Source organism: Phocoena sinus, chromosome 20 (assembly GCF_008692025.1).
Source record: "Phocoena sinus isolate mPhoSin1 chromosome 20, mPhoSin1.pri, whole genome shotgun sequence".
In the NCBI taxonomy this organism is placed as follows: Eukaryota; Metazoa; Chordata; class Mammalia; order Artiodactyla; family Phocoenidae; genus Phocoena; species Phocoena sinus.
Window position 1 is genome coordinate 42,023,175 of NC_045782.1, and position 20,475 is coordinate 42,043,649.

At 55.1% G+C, this 20,475-nt stretch overlaps 2 protein-coding genes across 2 annotated transcripts in view; one reads left to right on the forward strand and one right to left on the reverse strand.

Moving 5' to 3' along the window:
• Positions 1-1,671, reverse strand: part of WNT9B (Wnt family member 9B) — a 47,823-nt gene extending 46,152 nt beyond the window's left edge. Inside the window, exons 1-2 of the mRNA XM_032617492.1 lie at positions 1,612-1,671; positions 877-1,146 (exon numbers count right to left, since the gene is read on the reverse strand). Of these exons, the coding sequence (XP_032473383.1) occupies positions 877-1,146; positions 1,612-1,671 (330 nt within the window). The remainder of the gene's footprint in view (positions 1-876; positions 1,147-1,611) is intronic.
• Positions 1,672-4,330: 2,659 nt separating this feature from the next.
• WNT3 (Wnt family member 3) overlaps positions 4,331-20,475 on the forward strand; it is a 49,251-nt gene continuing 33,106 nt past the window's right edge. Inside the window, exon 1 of the mRNA XM_032616971.1 lies at positions 4,331-4,499. Coding sequence (XP_032472862.1) covers positions 4,420-4,499 — 80 coding nt within the window. The 5' untranslated portion in view covers positions 4,331-4,419. The remainder of the gene's footprint in view (positions 4,500-20,475) is intronic.

Genomic DNA, 20,475 nt, shown 5'->3' on the forward strand with positions numbered 1-20,475 from the left:
GAAGGACTCAGTGACATCACCCTGCCGTTTGCAGCCTTCCGTGTCTCGACACAAGGTTGAGGCAGCTGCACGGAACCCGCCTGACGCCCAGGAGTGGGAGCCCGGGGCCTCACATCACCCCGCCCGCGCCCGCGTCCTGCATCTCGGACGTCCTGCGTCTGTGGCGCGGCCCACTCTCCCAGGGGAGCCACCTGGGTGGGGAGGAGAGGGGAGCCTGAAGCCACGCACACCTTATCCCCAGCTAAGCTCGGGGATTGCGAAGTAGATTAAAGGCATTCACTCACGAGGATGCCTGCTTAACCGGGATCCCCAAAGATCCGGGCTGCTCACCGACAAAGGCTCCGGCTCCCAGCCCGCGGGGTCGGGGGCGGGGCGGAGCCACCTTCCTCGCCTGCAGACTTCCTGCCTTATTATCAGCACCGCCGCCAGGGGGCGCGCCGGGGCCGGGAGACCGAGAGGCTAGTGGGCTCCGGGTCGCCTTTGTGCGTTCGGTTGGCGTTTGTTGCTCACCTGTGTGCTTACCCAGTGCACGCTTCCGGCATTTCCAGGACGCTGCCTCTACACTGGGCGGTTTAAAGAAATCTCGTTTGATTAATTCCTGCGCCACCACCCACGCTGTGGACCACCTGCCTCCTGGTTGCCCTCTCCGGTTGTCTAGCTTTCTTTCTAGTGGCCTCCAAGGAGAACCTCGCTTGAAACCGTTCCGCGGCTCCTGAAGCTCTTGGGGTAAAGTTAAAAGCCCCTCTCTCGGTCGGAGTCCGTGGAGGGAGCTCCCACGCGCCCCCTTCATGCTGTTCCCCGCGGGAGTCGCGAGGTTGCAGACCTTCCGCACTTGCTGTTTCCCCCGTCCGCAGCAGCTTTGCCCTCTCCCCTCACCCTCCCCAGGCTGGTCTGGGCTCCTGGTTCCTGGGCCCCAGCAGCCTTCGGGCAAGTTTCGAGCAAAAGTGAAGCGCACAGCGCTGGATCGAAGATGTCCTCCTCCTCCCTCCCCGCGATAGACGGGTAGCCCGCTGCGGGCGGGGACAAGGCTGCCCCGTCCTTTGTCTCGGCGGTGCCTCCGCAGGGGGCCCGGTTGAGCGGCGCTGAATACACAGCGGCCGACTGCTTGCCCCGGGGGAGCGCACGTAAAAGGGAACCTCGGGGCAGCTAGAGAGGTGGAGGTGGGATGGAGATGGGCGGTCACTCGGTCGGTCTGAGGTCCCGGACACTCACACAACACAGAGTGCTTCCCACGTGCCACCCCTCAGCCCCCAGGTCCCTTTCAATAGGCCACCCTCCCACTCAGGCGGAGGCCTCGGGGTCCAACGCCCGGGAGCCTACACCTCACCCGCCCTGGCTGGCCTTGGAGTGAATTTAACCCTTTCCCCACCGCGTGCAACCCTTCGTGCGGTTCGGGTGCCCATGAGAGAGGGCGTTTCCGTTCGTGACACTTGGCTCTGGGGTGCCCTCCCCCTCCTGGGCAGGGACCATTCCTGTGTTCCCACTGGCAGCGTTGGGCCGGCAGGAGGAAGGAAATTAAGCCTGTGTTGAAGGAAGGACACCTGGCAGGGGAGGGAAAGGGCTCAGGAATCCCCTCTTCTGGGGAGCTTTCAAATGGGGGGAAACCCCCACACAGTTTCCATTCTCCAGGGCGCCTTGCCCGACCGCTAGCAGGTTCCCACATCGCCCCATCCAGTCTGGCCGCTAGCAGGTTCCCACATCGCCCTATCCAGTCCTCTCCTTCTTCACTTTCTCAGTGTGAGGCTAGCAAAAGTCTGGGACTCCACCCTACCACCCACTTGTGTCCCTGTCTCTCTTCCATTCTCTGCCCCATGCTCAGGATCGGGATCTCCGGGTGCTCCCAGGCTGCCTGGAGAAGGCATCAGGATACACGCATCCCTTCAGGGAAAGGCCAGCCTTGCCTACACAGCCCAGGGCCACTGGCCAGGCGAGCCAACCCCCACCCCACCTGCAGCCTCGGGCATCTCCTGCCCCCACCTCCCAGGCTGGCACCTATGGAATTTGGGGACCCAGAAATGACCCCGAAGAGATCATCTAGTCCATTCCCCACCTGCCTCCTGGCCACCCTGAATCTGCAGTGGTGTCTTGGTGGCCAGGGAAAGGTAGCCCTCCTCAGCTCTCAGAAAGACGACTGTGGGGCTCCAGAGCCCCCCAAACTGACAGGCAGGATTGGAGTTCCAGCGGGCACATCTGATCAGAAAACCAGCTGAGAACCCCCTTTGGGGAGGACAGAGCTCCAGGTAGGACTTAGGGTGTGTGTGGAGGGCTCTCTACCCCTAGAGTCGGGGCCCTGAGGCTCCGCAGTCAGGGAAAATGGCAAATCCTCCGCAACCCCCTTTCCAGGTGAATCAGAAATACGGCACACCAGAATCAGCCCGCCACGGGGCCATCTCTGAAGGTCCCCATCTCTGCAGCCTCCACCCCGTCCACTGTCCAGGGCAGGTTGGGGTTTTCTCTTCGCCTTGTTCATCCTTCCCCATCTCTGCCTCTCCCTCCCCTCTTCTTCCCCTTCTTTCTCCGTGGGCTCCCTCTGCTAGTCTCCCCTCCCTCTCCTCTCTCTCTCTCTTTCTCTCTCAGGCCCTTGCTTGTGCTCTCTCTCTTTTTTCACTACTCTGTCTCTCCCTTTTCTCCCCTTCCCTCCCCTCCTCTCTTTCATCTCCCCCCCACCCCCCCTCCAGTCGAACACCGGGCTAGGAACGCGGCAGAAGCTGTGACAAGCCCAGGCGGCTCTCCCGACCCTTGATGCCCCCGGGCCAGTTTTCCAAGCTCCCCGCGCCCATCACAGCCTTGTGCGGAGAGGGCTCTCGGGATGGGCAGGGGCAGTGGGTTCAAGCTATGGGCACGGGTGGCCCAGATCCAAGGCTTGGAATGTCTGGCCCTGGCATGGACTTCCTCCAGCCATGCCCCCATCTGGCAGAGGGCCTGCCACTCCCAGCCTTGCAGCACTGGGGGTCAGCTCATTTGCTGCCCCTTCTGCCACAGTTCTGGGAGTCACTGTCCTCAATCCCTCTTACTGCCCTTGCTTTCTTTGCCCCAGGCCCAGGGATGATGCTCCAGCACCCATCCCTCGCCTGGGGTGCCTCTGGGGGCCTTGAGTGGCCTGGGAGCAGGGTTGCGGGGCAGGTGCCCAGGTGACAGAGGTCAAGGCCCCCCAAATCTGGCTTCAGTCTCAGCACCACTTAAGGCAGACCTAATTCCTTGACTCTGGAGAGGGAGAAGAGAGAAAGAACCCACGGAGTCCTTGGAAGGACTTTCTTCCTATGGCGAGGGGTGGGGTATTGGGATACATTTGGTGTCCACACAGGAAAGGGGGACGTTATCACCAAACCCCAGGTTGGAGCCCAGGGCCTCAGGCAGGAGAGTTGGGCAGGGAAGGGGGTCTCAATGGCAAGGAGGTCCTCCGAGGACCCCAGCTGCTCCCTATTGGGGCTACTGCGTTTCACGCGCCCCAAACTGTTCATCCACAAGATCCAAATGGGACCGCGGGTCGTCCTTCTGACCTGAGCCTGAGGCCGGGCCTGAACCCCTCTAGGAGGAGAAAGTGACCCGGCTCCCCGCGCAGGAAATGCAACTGGCCGCTGGTGTCAGTTGCAGGAAATGCAAAGGCAGCAGGAGGTCCCGATACCGATCTGATCCCTGACAAAAGACTCAAATGACACTCGGCTCTGTCCCCCGGCGCCGCCCGCAGCCAGACCTTCGAGCCTCCGCGGACCCTTCTGCGCGCCTCTCGGATGCCCGGGAAGCGACCTCCCGCGGCTGGGTCGCGTGGCCGGCCCGCTCGCGGGCTCGGAAGGCTGGGAGGGGTTGCATTTTCCAACCCCCTCCGAGACCCTCGGATCCTGTCCTGCCCGAGCGAAGCTTCTGGAAACATCCCTGTGCTTTCTACTCTCGATTCCTCATAGGCCCAAGTCCCAAGAGGTCACGGTCTCCCGAGAGAAAAGGAGCCACCCATCAATACCCACGCCAACCTGGCACCACGTGAACGCCCCAGTCACAGCCCCGGCTCCCTAAACCTGGCTGGCGGGGGGCCGCGGCGGTCCCGCGCCAGCAGAGGGTCCAACGTGCCATGTCCCCCCAAGTTCCCACTGTGTCCGGGGTGCGGGCTTTGCCCAAGTTTGCTGGGCGATGCCCTTCCCGGAGCCCGACTCGTGGGCCGGGCGGGAGGGGCGCGTGATTGACAGGCTGAACTACAGACTCATCTCTTACCTTAGGCCGCGGGCGCTGATTGGCTGCTCGCTGACATCCTCAAACCCGGCTGCTCCGCGCTGGGCTCGGGAGGGGGGCAGCTGCGGGTGGAGGTGCGCTTCTGACAAGCCCGAAAGTCATTTCCAATCTCAAGTGGACTTTGTTCCAACTATTGGGGGCGTCGCTCCCCCTCTTCATGGTCGCGGGCAAACTTCCTCCTCGGCGCCGCTTCTAATGGAGCCCCACCTGCTCGGGCTGCTCCTCGGCCTCCTGCTCTGTGGCACCAGGGTCCTCGCCGGCTACCCAATTTGGTGGTAAGACTCGCCTCTTATCTGCCCGCGGCCAGATTTCTCCGCGGAGCCCCAGGGAGGTGGGGGGCGCTAGCTGGGGGTGGGCTGCGGCAGGGCTGGGGCTCCTTTCTTCTTACCTTCCTCCAGCACCCCGACTCGCCCACCTCCCTGGATTTTCTGCTGGTGTCGCCTTCAGAATCCAACTCCTGGTTTCTCTGATAATCACCATTTTCCCTGCTACTCGCTGCAGAGGCTGGAGGACTTTCCCCGTCTCAGAATGTCTCTTATTCTTAGATCCTAACCCTCCACCCGTCCCAGTCTGGGGGCCCCGAAGACCCTCCATTTGCTTGCAGTTGGCTTTCTGGAAATCCAGCGATGTCCCTGGGGCCCAGCCACTCCTCTTCTCCATTTTGGGGTCTTCATGGGCAAAATCATCCTGTTCCTTCATTGCCACCCTCACCTCCTCCGGCGCCTCCATCAGGAGATTTCCCCACAATAACCCCCCTGTGCCTTCAGATTTTAGACCCCAGGGATCCCCCAGGGCAGGGGGGTGGGGGGTGGATTTCATCAGATTCTCCCCACTCTGCTCTAGATTAATCTGGAGCCTCAGAAGTGAATATGGTATTTGCTGATCCGAGATGCCATTGAATTCAGATTTAATTCATTTCTTGCTTGTCCATCCTGGCAAAAGCGGGGCTTCTTGAAAATGTAGTTGTTTGGGAGGGGGTGGGTTTGTTCTTTGACCAAAAACCCAATTCTCCATGTCAAATTCGTTCCTTTTGGAAAAACCCGAGGACCGAGGAGAAAGGGAGAGAGGGAGAGGAGGATCCCGGTCCCCGAGAAATGTGGATACAAAAGACATTTTTAGTAAATAAGGCTGGGAAACCAGGCGCGGTGTTTTGGCGGGGGCCGGGTGGGGGGTTGTGCGTGTATGGGGGAACTGGCCGTGGAGTAAACAGCCCTTTGGGAGCCCCAGTTCCAGGGAGTCCCCTTGTTTTCCAAGCGGCCTCATCGACACCCAGCAGGTCCCAGAGGCCGGAGGGGAAAGACACACTGAAACCAGTTCTCTAAATTACACCCCGCCTCTCCTCAGTCTCCAGCCCCCTGCATTCCGGAAAACTTTAATTAAAGAATCTTCCCCTCCTGGATGTAGGAGAGGTTCGGCCAGGGGGTGGGGTGGGGGGGTGGAAGGTGAGGAGGAAGAATTTGGGATCTGTGAGTTAGCAGAGGGACTGTGGCCCTGGAATGAAAGTCAGAGAGGAGTGCCACCTGCGTGTCTCCCTTTCCCTTAACCACCCTTTGCCCAGCTTGGGATAGGGGGAGCAGAGCAAGGAGATTTGGGGCCACACCCCGAGTCTGCCTGCAGCTGTTTGGGGGTGGCAGCATTTGTGTCTGGGTGTTTGGGGGGGTCAGGATGGGAATAAGAGCAGTGTATGGCCAAGGGTCTCCATTTAGAGGGTACTGAGAGTTGCTCCCAGGACAGACATCCAAGGGGAGGTCTTTCTTCCGCCCAGCCCTTCCTTCCCCGTGGCGATGGGCTGGCCTGAGGCCTCCTGTACATAAAGAAGTCCCCAGGGTGGCCGGGGCAGCCAGGGATGCCAGGTTGGGGACTTTCCCAGTTGCGAGGAAGGCTGCTGCAGAAACCAATCCTGCCCCACTGGCCCTTCCCGACCCTCTTCCCATCCCCTGCCCAAGGCCATGCCGTTCTCTTCTTTCACAGGGACCTTGGGGGTGGGCGGGGAGGGTGGGAAGAGAGGGCTTGGGGCCCCATAGGCTGCAGGAACCAAGGGGGGAAGACCAGCTTCCCCTATCCTATGAACTGGACAAGAGCACTTCCGGGGTCAATGCTGGTGGCTGGGGGGTCTGCTGTGTAATGGTGTATTGGGGAGCATCCCGATAGGGACCACCCAATAGGAAGATGTCGGAAAAACCTGGAAAGCCGGGACATTGGCCCTAACATAACGCTGGACACATGGCTTGTTTGGGGTTGGCGGGGACAGGGATGCTGCTTTGTCTGAGCAGTGTGTGTGTGTGTGTGTGTGTGTGTAGGCCTATGACCCTAAGGAGTGTCATCTGTACACTAGTGTGCCTCTGTGTGAAGGAGTGCCTGTACCTGCAACTGGATGACTGTGGACGTGAACTTGTGTGAGATGTGCCTGAGGGTTCCATGGCCCGTGACAGGGTGTACCGTGTATGGGCACACGAGTGTCAGCAAGTGGTTGAATCTATGTGAGCGTGTGCGTATGTGTGTGAGACAGAGAAAGTCTACAAGTGCCTATGCCCATGTAAAGGTCAGCACCTGTGTCTGCTTATGACACCACATGACTATGTTCATGACCAGGCATGTGAGCGGTGTGTGTGCGCGTCTGCGTGCGTGCATGTGTCTTCATGATTGTATGAGGGGAAAGCTCCACAGATGTCTTTGTGCGTGGATATCAGTGCTCATGGCCATGAGCTGATTGTATGAGTGTGGTGAGGGCTATGTCTGAGTTTGCCTGTGACCCTGTCCTTGAGTGCTAGTGACCATGGCTGGGCCCACGGCTATGGATAGGTTTGCAGACATATGACCTGTAAGTGTGAATGACATCCCAAACTTGGGTGCTTGGTGGGCGTCCATGGTCCTGGAGGGACAGTCCAGCAGACACAGACAAGGGTCTAAAGAGGAAGCTGCAAGGGCCACAGTGACCTGGGATCCGGGGCTGGGCAGCATGGGGAAGGGGGACGGCGCAGAGCCTTCTTTGGCACGAGCTCATCCTGTCTGTCTGAGGACTACGGTCACCAGCCCTCCCCTCTTACACCGTTTGTCTTTGGGCTTGGAGCTAGGGTGGTGGGTGTCATGTTCTCGGGGCCGGGGCAGGGGGCCAGGGCTGGGACAGTGACAGTAGAGTAGAGGGGCCTCAGATTCCTATTCCTGCTCTGCCCCCAGGGCAGCCAGATACCAGTTCTTTAGCCCATCACGGCCTGCCCTCTTTGGCCCTCCCAGCTCACACATTCCCTAGGAGAGACTTTAGGGGGAAATAGTTCAGCTGGGATTTCTGCCCCTATCACCCCTCAAGGAGGGCACCCCCATCCCAAGCGTTCTGCGCTGCTCAGGCCCCGGCCCTGAGAGAAGGTAGACCAGAAGCCTGAGCTACAAGGGGCCTCAGACAGAGGCTCATGGAAGGAAGAGACACGTTCCAGGGCCTCGCAGCCAGGTAGTGGCGGAGCTGGGACAGGAAGCAGTGGCAGCAGCACTGATTTCTATAATTCCTCTTGTCAGTCCCAGTTAGCGCCTGGTAGAGGAACTTGTCTTTCTTCTCCTTCCTGGGGGAAAAATGAACGATCTTATTAGGGCCCAGCCTAGTGCCTGCTGCATTCCGGAGGCAGAGGCCCTGATGGAAGGGGCCTGTGCTGGGGGTCGGGAGCCCACCTCTGTGGGACACATCCCTCTGGGTCTCTGTTTCCTTCCTCAGGAATCACCAGCCTGCCCCTGCTTCACAGCTTGGGTGAAAGGGCTCCGCAGAAGTCAAGGGCAGTGAGCTGGGCAATAACAGCTGAGTTCTCTCTCCACCATCCTGGGAGCCATTTCCCCACTCGAGCACTTGCCCTAAGCCCTGCCTCAGTTTCCCCATCTGTCCGATGTCCCGCTGCCTCCCCCACCCACTCCCACCTCCACCGGCCTTTCAGAGGCTTGTGAACATGTTCAGTCAAACCCCGTGGGGGTCAGTGGGCTGGGCCCAGGGAGGCACCTGGAGACTGCGGGGGAGGAAGGCCCCAGGCCAGGTGTTAACACTTGTAACAGGCAGGAATTACAGCTGGCTGGGGCTGGGGCTGGCAGGAGCTGAGCTGGCTGGAGGCTGTTGATCCCACAGACAGACAGACAGACAGATGGGCAGATACCAGATAGGATGGCCAGGCTTTAACCGGGTGGTCTCTCCCTTCCAGGGCAGGCCTTACCCTGGGGGGATGTGGTGGGGAAATTAATCCAGGTCTCTTGGAAGTGAGTTAACAGCCCTCCTGCCCGCCCCACCCCCCACTGTGGGCGGGGCTTGCTGTCCAAAGGGAGCAAAATCAGTTACTGATCTGTTTGTCTTCTGATGGGACCACGTTTTCCCTAAAAAACAAAAACAAAAACAAACCAAACAAACAAAGCAACAACGACAAAACACAGGTCAAATGTTACTCTAATACCAGGAGCCTGGAGCTGAGTTATGTTCTTGGAAGAACCTGCTTTAATATGTGGGGGGGAAGGTATGGGGGGTGGGAAGGGGTAGCAGTCGGGGAAAATTCTCCCAGAATCTCAGAGCATTTTATCAACAGCTCTGTGGCCATGAGGTGAGGGATGGGTAGTATCTGGGCCTTGAGCATCTCCCTCACCCCAGGTATCCTGAGGGCCTCTGGTCTGGGGAGGGCCTGGGACAGCTGCCTGGTGGAAAGAACTTTTGCGGGGAGGTCAAAAGAGGCAGGAGCTGGACTGCAGTGCCAAGTCCTTTAGTGGGCACGCTCCCCTCCCTTCCTGCAGCTTTCCCAGTGGCAAACCCGGCCAGGCCCTGCCAGCACCCACACCCTGTGGCATCTGGGTGCTTGCTCAATCACTGGTGCAGGTGGAGAAACTGAGGCAGACAGAGAGGGCCCTAGGTAGAAATCCCCAAAGAATAGACTCAGCCACGCAGGTATCTCCCATCCTTCCCACTACAGAACTTAATGCTCACAAACCTGAATGGTACTCAGGCAGATGTAGGATGGAGAAGGTGTTATGGACACCAAGTGGGCGAAGGGAGCTATGAGCTTGGGGTTTTCTCTAGACTTTGAATAGCTCTCTCCTGGGTCTGGGCAGGAAACAAGGAGCTTGGGGTTGGGGCAGGAGAGGTGACTCTTCTCAGAGGATGTAGCTATCGGACCCTTCCAGGGAGCGTGGGAAAAACCAAGACCTTTCTGGCTTCAGAATGTGGTCAGCCCAGGGGTTGAGGAGGACTTGGTCTTCTAGCCTTTTCTGCCCACCCTGCCATGAGCCACAGAATCCTTCTAAAGCCACCAAGGAGGGAAAGGACATTCTCTACTCCCTATCCCTAGTTGGGGGAGGAGGTTAGCCTAACCCCTTCCTCAAAGGTTAGTGCCATCCTGATGCTACATCTACACATTCGTGTTACTTGGGTGCCAGGAAGTGGGTAGAGCTTGAATGGAGGGACCTGTGTCTGGGTGTGGAGTTTACCAGTGACTGGCTGTGTGACCCAGGAAGAGTCCCTTTCCTCTTCTGTGCTTTAAGCCCTGTCCTCCCTCTGGGCTTCATTTTTCTTGAGCAGCCTGAGGGACGCCTTCTGCCTCTTGAAGTCTACAGGGCTATGACAGGGAGCTGATTCACGGCTGTGAAGCAGGGAGCTCCAGGTGGCCCCAGTGCCACTACCCCCAGGAGCCTATCTCCCCCGGCCCTCCCTCGCCATTCAGACAGTCAGAGCCTGCCTTAAGCAGCCCAGCCCTTTCATTCTGCAGCCCCATCTGACCTACATCCCAAAGCTGGCTGCCCCACTACTGCCAAGCCTGCCTGCTTGCACCCCCAAACCTCATTTTCCCCAAACACTCAGTTCCTCTGGAGCCAGGCTGCCTACATTCACGTTCACACGCTGGGTAACCTAGGGCAAGTTCACCTCTCCGAGCCTCAGTTTCCCCATCTGTAAAATGAGAACAGTGACTGTTTCTACCTCACAGGGTTGTTGTGAAGATTAAATGAGTGAGTACACGTAAAGCTCCCTAAATAATGCCTGGCATACCGGAAGTACTATATACATATTATTTTCACCCCCTGTGCGCAAGCTATTTTGACTCCTGGATCTAAACTTGCCTCTTCCAAGAAGTCCTCCCAGGTTGGCCCCACATGGCTCTGTTTTCTCCTTATCCTCAGAGCCAGCTTGCCCTGTTATACTTGGTACTGGTGACCGTGAGCCTGTGGCTTTATACTTAACCTGAGGAAGTTAGGCTGGGCTAACCTAAGCTCAGCTGTTTGCCTGCCCAGGAAAGGGGTGGGTAGAGAGGGCACTGTAGTCTCCCCTAACCCTCCTCCCATCCTACAGTTTAGTTTGCTGGACTCTTGCAGCCACTGCCATTTCCAGCTGAGCCACCTTGGGCTAGGCCAGGGAGGGGTAGGGGAGGCAGGTTCACGGCAGGGGGGTTGGGAGGGGGGGAGTGGCACTGGGGCCGCCTGGAGCAGCCCGAGCAGAAGTTACTCCTCCAGGAGCTGAGAGATGATTCAGAAGGTGATTTATAGACGGAAGGCAGAAAGCTTGGCTCCTGGCAGAGGCCTGCTGCTTAATTACATTCTTTGGCGGGTGGAGGTATGAGTGGGGCAGCAGCGGGAAGCATCTTCTACCCCCTCCCCCTCCAGATCTTGTCCCTGTAGCTGCCCCAACTCCAAGCAGGGTCCCTTGGTCTCATGCTGCTAGAGAGGGAATTCCCTGTTCTCAATGAGAGACTAGGCCGGGGGGCAGGAAGAGCTTCTGGGGGTCAAGCGGGTGGAGAAAAAGGGAAGAGGCCGGAGTCCCAGCTCCTGGACTCCTGCAGGGGAGTCTGGGATGCAGAGGGGGCTGGAGATCACTTGGTCTCCTCCCTGCTCCTGGGCAGGTGAATAGCTAACCCACCTGGGCAGAGGGCTTCTAGAATCTTCCTGAGGGTGCAACCCCATACCTTCCCCCCAGTGGCCTATCCTACAGCTGCTTCAGGGTTCTTCCTTCAAGTTGGCTCCATTTCTGTTGCTTGGTTCTCAGTGGGCTGGGGGCTGGGGATCTGGCTCTGTGCTCAGAGACGGAAACCCAGTTCTTCGGCGTTAGGCAACCTGTGGTACGTGGCACAGTGGCCGCCTTAGATCCAGAAGGTTCTCCAGGCAGGGTCAGCCTTGCATCGGAGGGAGAGAAACTTTCTTATCCTCACATTAAACTAATGTCTCAGGGAGTTGCCACAATTCAACGGCTAAAGCTAAAATCACTTCTGTGCTGCTAACAAGCAGTCCCCGTTCTGTCGGTCACTGGCTGTGGTGATGTCTGGGTTCCCTCTATGAACACTGACCCGTGCGGCAACCAGCCTGACATCTCTCCACTGTTCCTTAGTTCCCATGCAGCCTCCATCACAGCTTTGAAACCCCCAAACTCCGCCTCTAGTTCTTGAGGCCAGCAAGGTGTGTGGGGGGCAGGGGGTAGGGAAGCCCAGGCCGATGGCGTCTGTTTAGCGCGCACAGCCGGGAGGAGTTGGCAGGGGTCAGGATGGGGACACTAGACAGCTCTCTGGTTCCCCCTGAGGCGAGCCTTCTCAAAATGGCCTCATTATGTGTGTGGAGTGAATTCCAGAAATGTCAGGCACACCCATACATCTAGGGGAAGTATGTTGGGAGACAAGAGGGGGCAGTGTGGGGCGGTGGGAGGTTTCTGGGCAGGGAGTTAGGAGACCTGAGACCCGGCTCTGCCACTGGTTGCAGTGTGACATTAGGCAAGTCCCTTCACTGTTCTTGACTCAGTAAATAGGGGAGTTGAACAAGCTGCTGGCCTTGGACTTCCAGCTATTCGGATTATCTGTGTCTGGTACGTGGGTGGGGGCAGTCACTTGAGAGCTGACCTCAGGGCAGTGTGGGGAGGACTGAGCCCAAAACTTTATACTCAAACAGCTGTGAGATCATGGATGAGTCTCTAACCTCCCCAGGCCTCGGTTTTCTCATCTGCAAAATGGGCCATGATAAGGCTGTTAAGAGCTTCAGAGGAATACTCTTTATGAAAGCCCTGGAGAAACATGAAGTTCTTTCCAGAGAAGCTCTCTGTCATTGCTGGTCCTACCAGAAAAGGGGAGTAGGAGCCAGCCCCTAGTCAAAGGGTGCTAAGGATGGACCTGGCAGGACTCTCTGAGTCTTTGAGCTTGAGATTTGGTATTTCCAGCAGAGGAGGAAGGAATGGGAGCCGGACAGGGGAGTTCTCAGCTCCTTCCTGAGGGGGTCTTGAGGTTCAGTGGGGAACACCGAGGGAAGAGAGCAGAGGTCGGAGGTCAAGTGGCCACAGGGCATGCCCAGGTTCACCCGAACTAGTGCAGAGATCACAGGCCTGACCTGGGCTTAGCCAGGTGTAGGATTTCTAAGCAGGGGCACAGTGGTGGGAGATGGGAGTAGAGGTTAGGAGGAGTAAGGGGAGAGGGCCAGGAGCTGGAAGGGGCTCTTCTGAGGTCTGTGGCCGTCAGGAAATCCAATCACCTGGATGGGCACCAGCAAACTGGGAAACCATTCACTCAAGCTAGGCTGGAAAAACAGGAAGGACCGTGTGTGTGTGTGTGTGTGTGTGTGTGTGTGTGTGTGTGTGTGTGTGTGTGTGTGTGTGTGTTTGTGTGTGTGTCTCCCTCCCTCCCTCCCTCCCTCTCTCTCTCTCTCTCTCTCTCTCTCTCTCTCACTCTCTCTCTCGGTGAGGGGGATGGGAGCAACAGGACCAAACGCCCTGCCCCTGGGCACAGAGTCCCACTTATCTGCCAGAGCCAGCTGGGCCAGCGAGGAAAACCGAGGAAAACCAATCTCTCCTCGCAGGGCCCATTGGGAATGCAAATAGGGGCTGCGGCAGCGGGAGTGAGCCAGCCTCCTACATCCTGTCCGGCTCACCACGTATCTCCCTAACCTGGCTTTCTGAGGCTGTCTCTCCCCTGCTCTAAAACCTCCCATGGTTCCCCACTTCTTGTCGGGCACCGAGGCTCCCTAGGCTTGGCCTCCACCCATATCAGCTGTACTTTTCATAATCCCCCACGAGCCTCCCAACATCCCTCTGTGCCTGTTCATGGAAATACTTCGCCACCTCCTCTCTCCCCTCCCCACACGCAACTGCTGAAATTCCATTTTGCTTTCTAGACCCAGACCAAAATCCTCTTCCTTTGGGAAGCCCTCCTAGATTCCCGAACCATTGCCCTGCAAGCAGGGAATATGTCATCACTCCCTTCCCTCCCCACCTCCCCCCAGCCATGCCATGTATTCCCACCACCTTCTCCCACGGGCTGTGGGCGTCTTCTGCTCCTCTACCAGACTACAGATACCTTTTAGCCGCCTCGTGGTCTCCTCCCCCAGTGCCGAGCATATGGTGGGGGTCAGTAAACAAAAACACAGCTCTGTGCTGCGTGTAAAGGCAAGCGGGCAAAAGAGGTTCTGAAGAGAGCCAGCTGCACACGGTGAATCACGACAGTGCCGTGAGCGGACTGGAGGAGCAGAATGAATTAAAACCTCGTCCCTGGGTGTGACCCGGGATTCAGGGCTCAGAGCACAGTGTTTCTACTGACTTTGAAAGGCAGCTGAAACTGATTCCCATTGCTCAGCTCAGGCCCCACGTGGCTAGCAGCCCCTAGGTTCAGAGGGCACCCAAGAGGATGGGACCCTGATCTGAGTAGGCTGCCGTCCCAAAAGCTGAGGTGCACCTTGTCTCCGTGGGCTCAGTTCCCCTGGGATTATTTTTTCCATCCCAGCTCCATTTGCAAATGTTTCCTATCCGTGTCATATTTCTCCCTCACAGCTCACACGATGCTTAGGTGTCTGAGTCTTTAGCTTAAAAATCCCATTCGGTGGGACTTGTTTCCCTATCCAGGCGTGGGTCAGTATGTTTGTTAATGGTGTGTGTGTACCGGTCCCTATACACCCATCATGATTTAGAACGAAACCCTGCCCGTTTTACAGATGAGGACTCAGGTCACAAAGCCTGTGCTCTGAACCCAGGCTCTGTTGGGCCCAAAGCTTTTTCCTTCTACCACCATTCAGACTCAAAGGTGGATTTCTTGGGAATTCCCCGGCAGTCCAGTGGTTAGGATTCCACGCTTCCACTGCAGGGGACCCGGATTCGAGCCCTGGTTGGGGAATTAAGATCCTGCAATCCGGCATGGCCAAAAAAAAAAAAAAAAAGTGGACTTCTTACATGCGGCAGGAATTTACTTATTCATATTCTATGTCGGTCCTCAAAGGATGGCTTTGAGTCAAGATTACATCTGACCTTCAACTTGAAAGCTGCTGCTTTGTGTTTGTTGATACTATTTCTGAACCTCTGGGAGGTCTCTTATTTGGGGACATGTGCAAGTCACTGGCAAGCTTTCCACATCTACGAAACTGGCAGTAGTGGCCCTGTGACTGTTTTGTTGCCTGGGTGGGAGTGGAGGGAGGGTGGCCTTGGGCAAGTCACTACTTCCCGGGCCTTTGTTTTCTCACCTGTGAAATAGGAAGAAGGTAGAGTCATGACCTCTCACCCCTCACATTACTTCCAGCTGTAAGATTTCTCCTTCTACTTAATCCCTTATGCTCCTTTGCATCCAGCCCCCATCACACATACCAGAAAACAATAGGACAGAATCCTCTTTCTTGCCCAAAACAATTCTTGTGTTAGTATCCCTGATATAGATGATTTTTTACTTGACCTTTATACTTCAATATTCACCTTGATCTCTCTCTGAGGAGCTAGGATGATTCCTCCTTGCAGTTAAAGTATGTTTCCCTTTCTGTCCTGACTGTGAGAAAACTAAGTCAAACGTGAGCTCAGTCCTTGCACCTGTATTGACCTTGACTTGGTGTATTTGTCATCTTCTTCACCTTAATCCTGATTTTCTATTTTCATTTTGTTATTCAATCCCATGTGTTTTTTTTGTTTTTTGTTTTTTGTTTTTGCGGTACGCAGGCCTCTCGCTGTTGTGGGCTCTCCCGTTGTGGAGCACAAGCTCCGGACACGCAGGCTCAGCGGCCATGGCTCACGGGCCCAGCCGCTCCGCGGCATGTGGGATCTTCCCAGACCGGGGCACGAACCCGTGTCCCCTGCATCGGCAGGCAGACTCTCAACCACTGCGCCACCAGGGAAGCCCCCAATCCCATGTGCTTTGTGTTATAAATTCCTTGAGGGCAGGCACTGTCTCCACACCGCTGTCTTCTCTGTGACTGGCAAGTACATAGTAGTTGCTCAATAAATATTTGTTGCCTTTGGAATTTGTTGCCTCAGGCACTTCAAATCCTTCTGGAAAGAGGCAAGGCATACATAAATTTAAAATATTGCTATATCAGAGAGCTGGCCCTCACTGGATTGTTTTGGGTTGCAGGAATTCTGATCAGTTTCTTTCTGTTTCTTTATCGTCAGAGTGTCCTCCAAGTCTACAGAAGCTTTTTCTTTGGGGAAGTCACCATCTTTTCTTTTCTCCATGATCTTCTTCATTCTAAACTTGAAGCTGATACATAATTTTCCTCTTGGGAAGCTCTCTTATTTCTGGCCAATGGTTGTGCTTTCCTCTTTCCCTGTCTCCCTTCACCCCTGGTTCCTCCCACCTTCCTTTGCCCTGGAAGGCAGCCAGTGCTATTGAGGCCATTCTGCAGGTGACGGGATGCCCTGGTAGCATCCACCCTGTCTCTCCAGCTGGGCTGCTCCCACCTCCCGCCCCCCCAACCATCTTGAGAACTGCTGTCACTGTGGGCACAGGTGGGAAGGAAGAGGGAGGCCCCGGGCAAACATCGCACACAGCCCTCGCTGCCAGCCAGGCCCTTCCCATTAGCAAAACCCTAGTGGGGCACTGGCTTGACCTGGGAGGTGCTAAGCCCCCATCAGTGAGGGGAGCCTCAAGGAGGGACAGAGAATGGCTGGCGAAGGGGGGCCAGGCTGGCCTCACCCATCCGCCAGCAAGGTGTCCTCTTAGCCTCTCACCTCCTCTCTGCTTCTGCACCTCTGGGACCACCCTCCTCAGCCCCTAGACTTCAGGAAGGAGAATGCCGAACCACAGGCCGGGTGGTCCTCCATCCTAACTGAAGCTTCTGCAGGAGAGACTCTGCAGCCTTCCTCAGCTATCAGTAAGGAAGGAGTCTATGACCTTGGCACTGTCCTTGAAGCTAAAAGAGCCCCATGAGATTGGCATCTTCATCCCCATTTAATCTGTGAGAAAATGGAGACTCTCAGAGCCCAAGCAAGGAGCTGGGAAGCAAGTGGGGAGGCAGGATTTAACGTCCAGCTGATAATTCATTGTGTATGGTGTGTGCTGAGGGAACACAGCACACACTTGAACTCATCCTCCCAACACCCTCGGGAGGCAGATACTCTCGCTATCCCCATTCTACAGATGAGGAAACTGAGGTCCTGAGGAATCCACTCCATTGCCCAAGGCTCCACAGCTGGCAAACCCCAGAGCTCCAACCATGACACAAACTGCCTGGAGCCGAGCTCGCCAGGCTTCACAGCCTGTGACATCACATCTCAACAGTCAGGAAGTTCCTCCTTAGGTCTGACTGCAGTCTTTCCTGACTTAGTCCAAGCCCAGATTCTCTCATTTGGTCTCTTGGGGTCATGAGCTTCATAGTAGATTTTCAGCTTGACTCAAGGACCAGGATGCATTGCTCACTGAGTCTTCCTTTTTCCAGAACAATCCCTCCCAGATGACCCAGTCTCCTGCACACCTTTAACCATCTTATTCTCCTTCTGATCTCTCTCCAGCTTCTCTACGTCCTTTTGCCAGTGCTGTGACTCATAGCACAGCTGTTAGAAGAGGGCAAAGGGGTCCTGCCAGGCCCTTCAATTTAGAGGGCTCCACTCTGGTGTCCTAAGGCTGCACCCCTCCCCGCAGGGCAAGGAATCTGGGGCCCAAGGGGTCATACCCACAACACCTCACCCCCAGCCATGCTCTGGGTGCTCAGAAGTATCTGCAAGGCACCCTGAAGAGCCTAGCTTCAGTGGCTGTGAGTCTACTTCTGGGCTGGGCGGACCTCTGCCTGGGGTTCATCCTATCAGGTCAGGCTATGCTGCTGGTGTGTGTGCCCCTAGGGATGAGAGTGGTAAAGGAGAGACTGTTTGCAGGGCCTGTGAACGGAGCCTGGCGGTTCAGTCGGGGTGACCAGTGTGGATGAAGCAGGGATGAGGGGGCTGCTGGCTGTGACCTGGGGGCTGGTTCTCTCCATGTCACTTTCTAGCTCAGAACGCCATGGAGAACCTAGCCTTCCAGGTGGTGAATAAGACAATAGAATTTTTTTAGCTTATTATTGAAGAATACCTAAATAAAAGTACATGAATTATAAGTGTACAGCTCATCGAGTTGGATAGAATATATATTTTTAATTGAAGTATAATTAATTTACAATGTTGTGTTCGTTTCAAGTATACCACAAAGTGATTCAGTTATACATATATATATATATTCTTTTCAGATTCTTTTCCATTATAGATTATGAAAAGATATTGAGTATAATTCCCTGTGCTATACAGTAGGTCCCTGTTGTTTACCTATTTTATATATAGAAAAGATATTTTATTTAACAGTATTTTAACCTGACATGAAATTTTTAAATATTGGGCGCCTGGTGGATGAGGCTTCCTTTAGTACTCTCACCCCAGGTCCTGTAAGTGTTCCATCCAGACCTGGGGACTTGGACAGGAAACGGGGTTCCCCGGGGTCTGACTAGCACAGAAGCTGGAAGAAGCCCTGCTTTCTCCATCTCTGCATCATCTTATCATCTTTCTCCATTTCTGCATCATCTTCCTACCTTAGTAGGCTGACTTCCTTCTACATCAACAACACTTCTACCTCCCTTGCAGTCTGTGGTCACCTCTTAGCTTCAAGTCCCTTTTGATAAACTGGGACCTTGTCTTACACAGTCTTGGCCTCAAAGGATTTTCCTTCATAGTCGGTCAGTTTTGTCTTCTTTCTTTATTTATCTGTTTAATAAAGACATATAATCCAGGCTGGATTATATTCATTTTTTCTCTTTCTGATTTTTTAAAAAATATTTACTTATTTACTTTATTTATTTTCTTTCTTTTTTTTTTTTTTGTCTGTGTCGGGTCTTAGTTGCGGCATGTGGGATCTTCGCTGAGGCATGCGGGATCTTTCACTGCGGAGTGGGCTTCTCTCTAGTTGTGGCACGCGGGCTCCAGAGTGTGTGGGCTCTGTAGTTTGAGACATGTGGTCTCTCTAGTTGAGGCATGCGGGCTCAGTAGTTGTGGTGTGCGCAGGCTTAACTGCCCTGTGGCATGTAGGATCTTAGTTCCCTGGCCAGGGATTGAACCTGCGTCACCTGCATTGGAAGGTGGATTCTTTACCACTGGACCACCAGAGAAGTCCCAGTTTTGTCTTTTTTTTTTTTTTTTTAAATTTATTTTGGCTGCATTGGGTCTTCGTTGCTGTGCACAGGCTTTTCTCTAGTTGTGGCGAGCAGGGGCTACTCTTCATTGAGATACATGGGCTTCTCACTGTGGTGGCTTCCCTGTTGCAGAGCACGGGCTCTAGGCGTGTGGGCTTCAGTAGTTGTGGCACTTGGGCTCAGTAGTTGTGGCACTTGGGCTCAGTAGTTGTGGCACATGGGCTTTGTTGCTCCGCGGCATGTGGGATCTTCCCAGACCAGGGCTCGAACCCGTGTCCCCTGCATTGTCAGGCAGATTCTTAACCACTGCACCACCAGGGAAGCTCCCAGTTTTGTCATTTTTAAATGGCCCAACAGAAGAGCATTCAACCAGCAGGTCTGACTGTGATGTTCCACCCTCTTTTTTTTTTTCTTTTTTAATTAAAATTTTTTATTTCTTTTAAAAAAAATTTTTATTGAAATATAGTTGAGGGCTTCCCTGGTGGCGCAGTGGTTGAGAGTCCGCCTGCCGATGCAGGGGACACGGGTTCATGCTCAGGTCCGGGAAGATCCCACATGCCGCGGAGCGGCTGGGCCCGTGAGCCATGGCTGCTGAGCCTGCGCGTCCGGAGCCTGTGCTCCACAACGGGAGAGGCCACAACAGTGAGAGGCCCGCGTAACGCAAAAAAAAAAAAAGAAAAGAAAAAAAAAGAAATATAGTTGATTTACAATGTTGTGTTAGTTTCAGGTGGTGTTCCACCCTCTTTAGCATGGCCTGTGAAACCCGGAATGATCTCGCCCCTTCCTGACTCTCCACCCTAACTCACCTCCCACCACCACATCCTCACCCTATGACCTACTTTCACCTGCACAGGCGAGAGCCTGGACGTTGGGTGACAGCAGTCCTGGGCTCTAGATCGTTCTGCCTTTAATATCTTGGTGACCTGAACCTGTCTGAGCCTCAGCTTTCTTTCTGTAAAACGAGGAGTAAAGGATGAGGTAACACATGAGAGACTTAGTATAGTGTCTGGTGTCCACCCTTTGCCATCAATGTTTCTTTATCATTTGGGTGTTCTTACACTACCTCCCATCTCCAGGCCTTTGCGTTTGCCCCACCTTCTTTGGAATGACTTCTGTGAACTCCCCTTCGTTCTTCAAAGCACAGTCCAGGCACCACCTTCTCTGTGCTTCCTTCTTTCACACCTGGCCCCAGCTCAGCCCCTTCCGGGTGTATCCGTTTCATTGATTAGACTGTGAGCGCCCCACAGGCAGGACCGGGTCTCCATCACCTCTGCGCCCACATCACAAGGATAACGCAGGGCACACATTGCATCCTCTATGATGGGTGGTAGGATGAAGGGACACCATTGAGAGTCACCTGCCAGTTGCAGGCTCAGTCTGCAGCCCCAGCTAGATTCCCATTGCCTCTGTGAGGCCCTCCTAGGAAGACCTGGGGCCCTTGTCACTAGTTACCTCTTCACGTGCATCTGGCTTGTCTTCCCAACTAGAGGGTCAGCCCCTTGAGGGCATGATTCTGCTTTGTATTTCTTCATATCCCAAGTGAGCCCCACACGTCATCCTGAATATTGCAGGAGCACAGCTGGTAATAGTATTGGTTGTTGGCTAATGCTCCGGGCTCCTTCCCAGGCAAGCTTGAGTCCAGGCCCAGCTGGTTCCCACTCTCTGGGACAGTTTTCCCCTCACTCTGTGATTTCCCAGCTCTGAGCTTCTAGCCTCTGTGCTGGAAGGCAGCATGTTGTTCCAGGAAGAGGAGTCAAACCGGCCTTGATGTGAATCTCAGAAGTGCTACTTAATAGCTCTGGAACTTAGGGCTGTTAAAAAAAAAAGTGAACCTCAATTTGTTCATCTGTAAAATGGGAGCAAAGATTCCGATCTCAGGGCAGTTGTGAGGAGGAAATGAAATAGTACTCAGGAACTGAGTTAAAGATAAAGAAG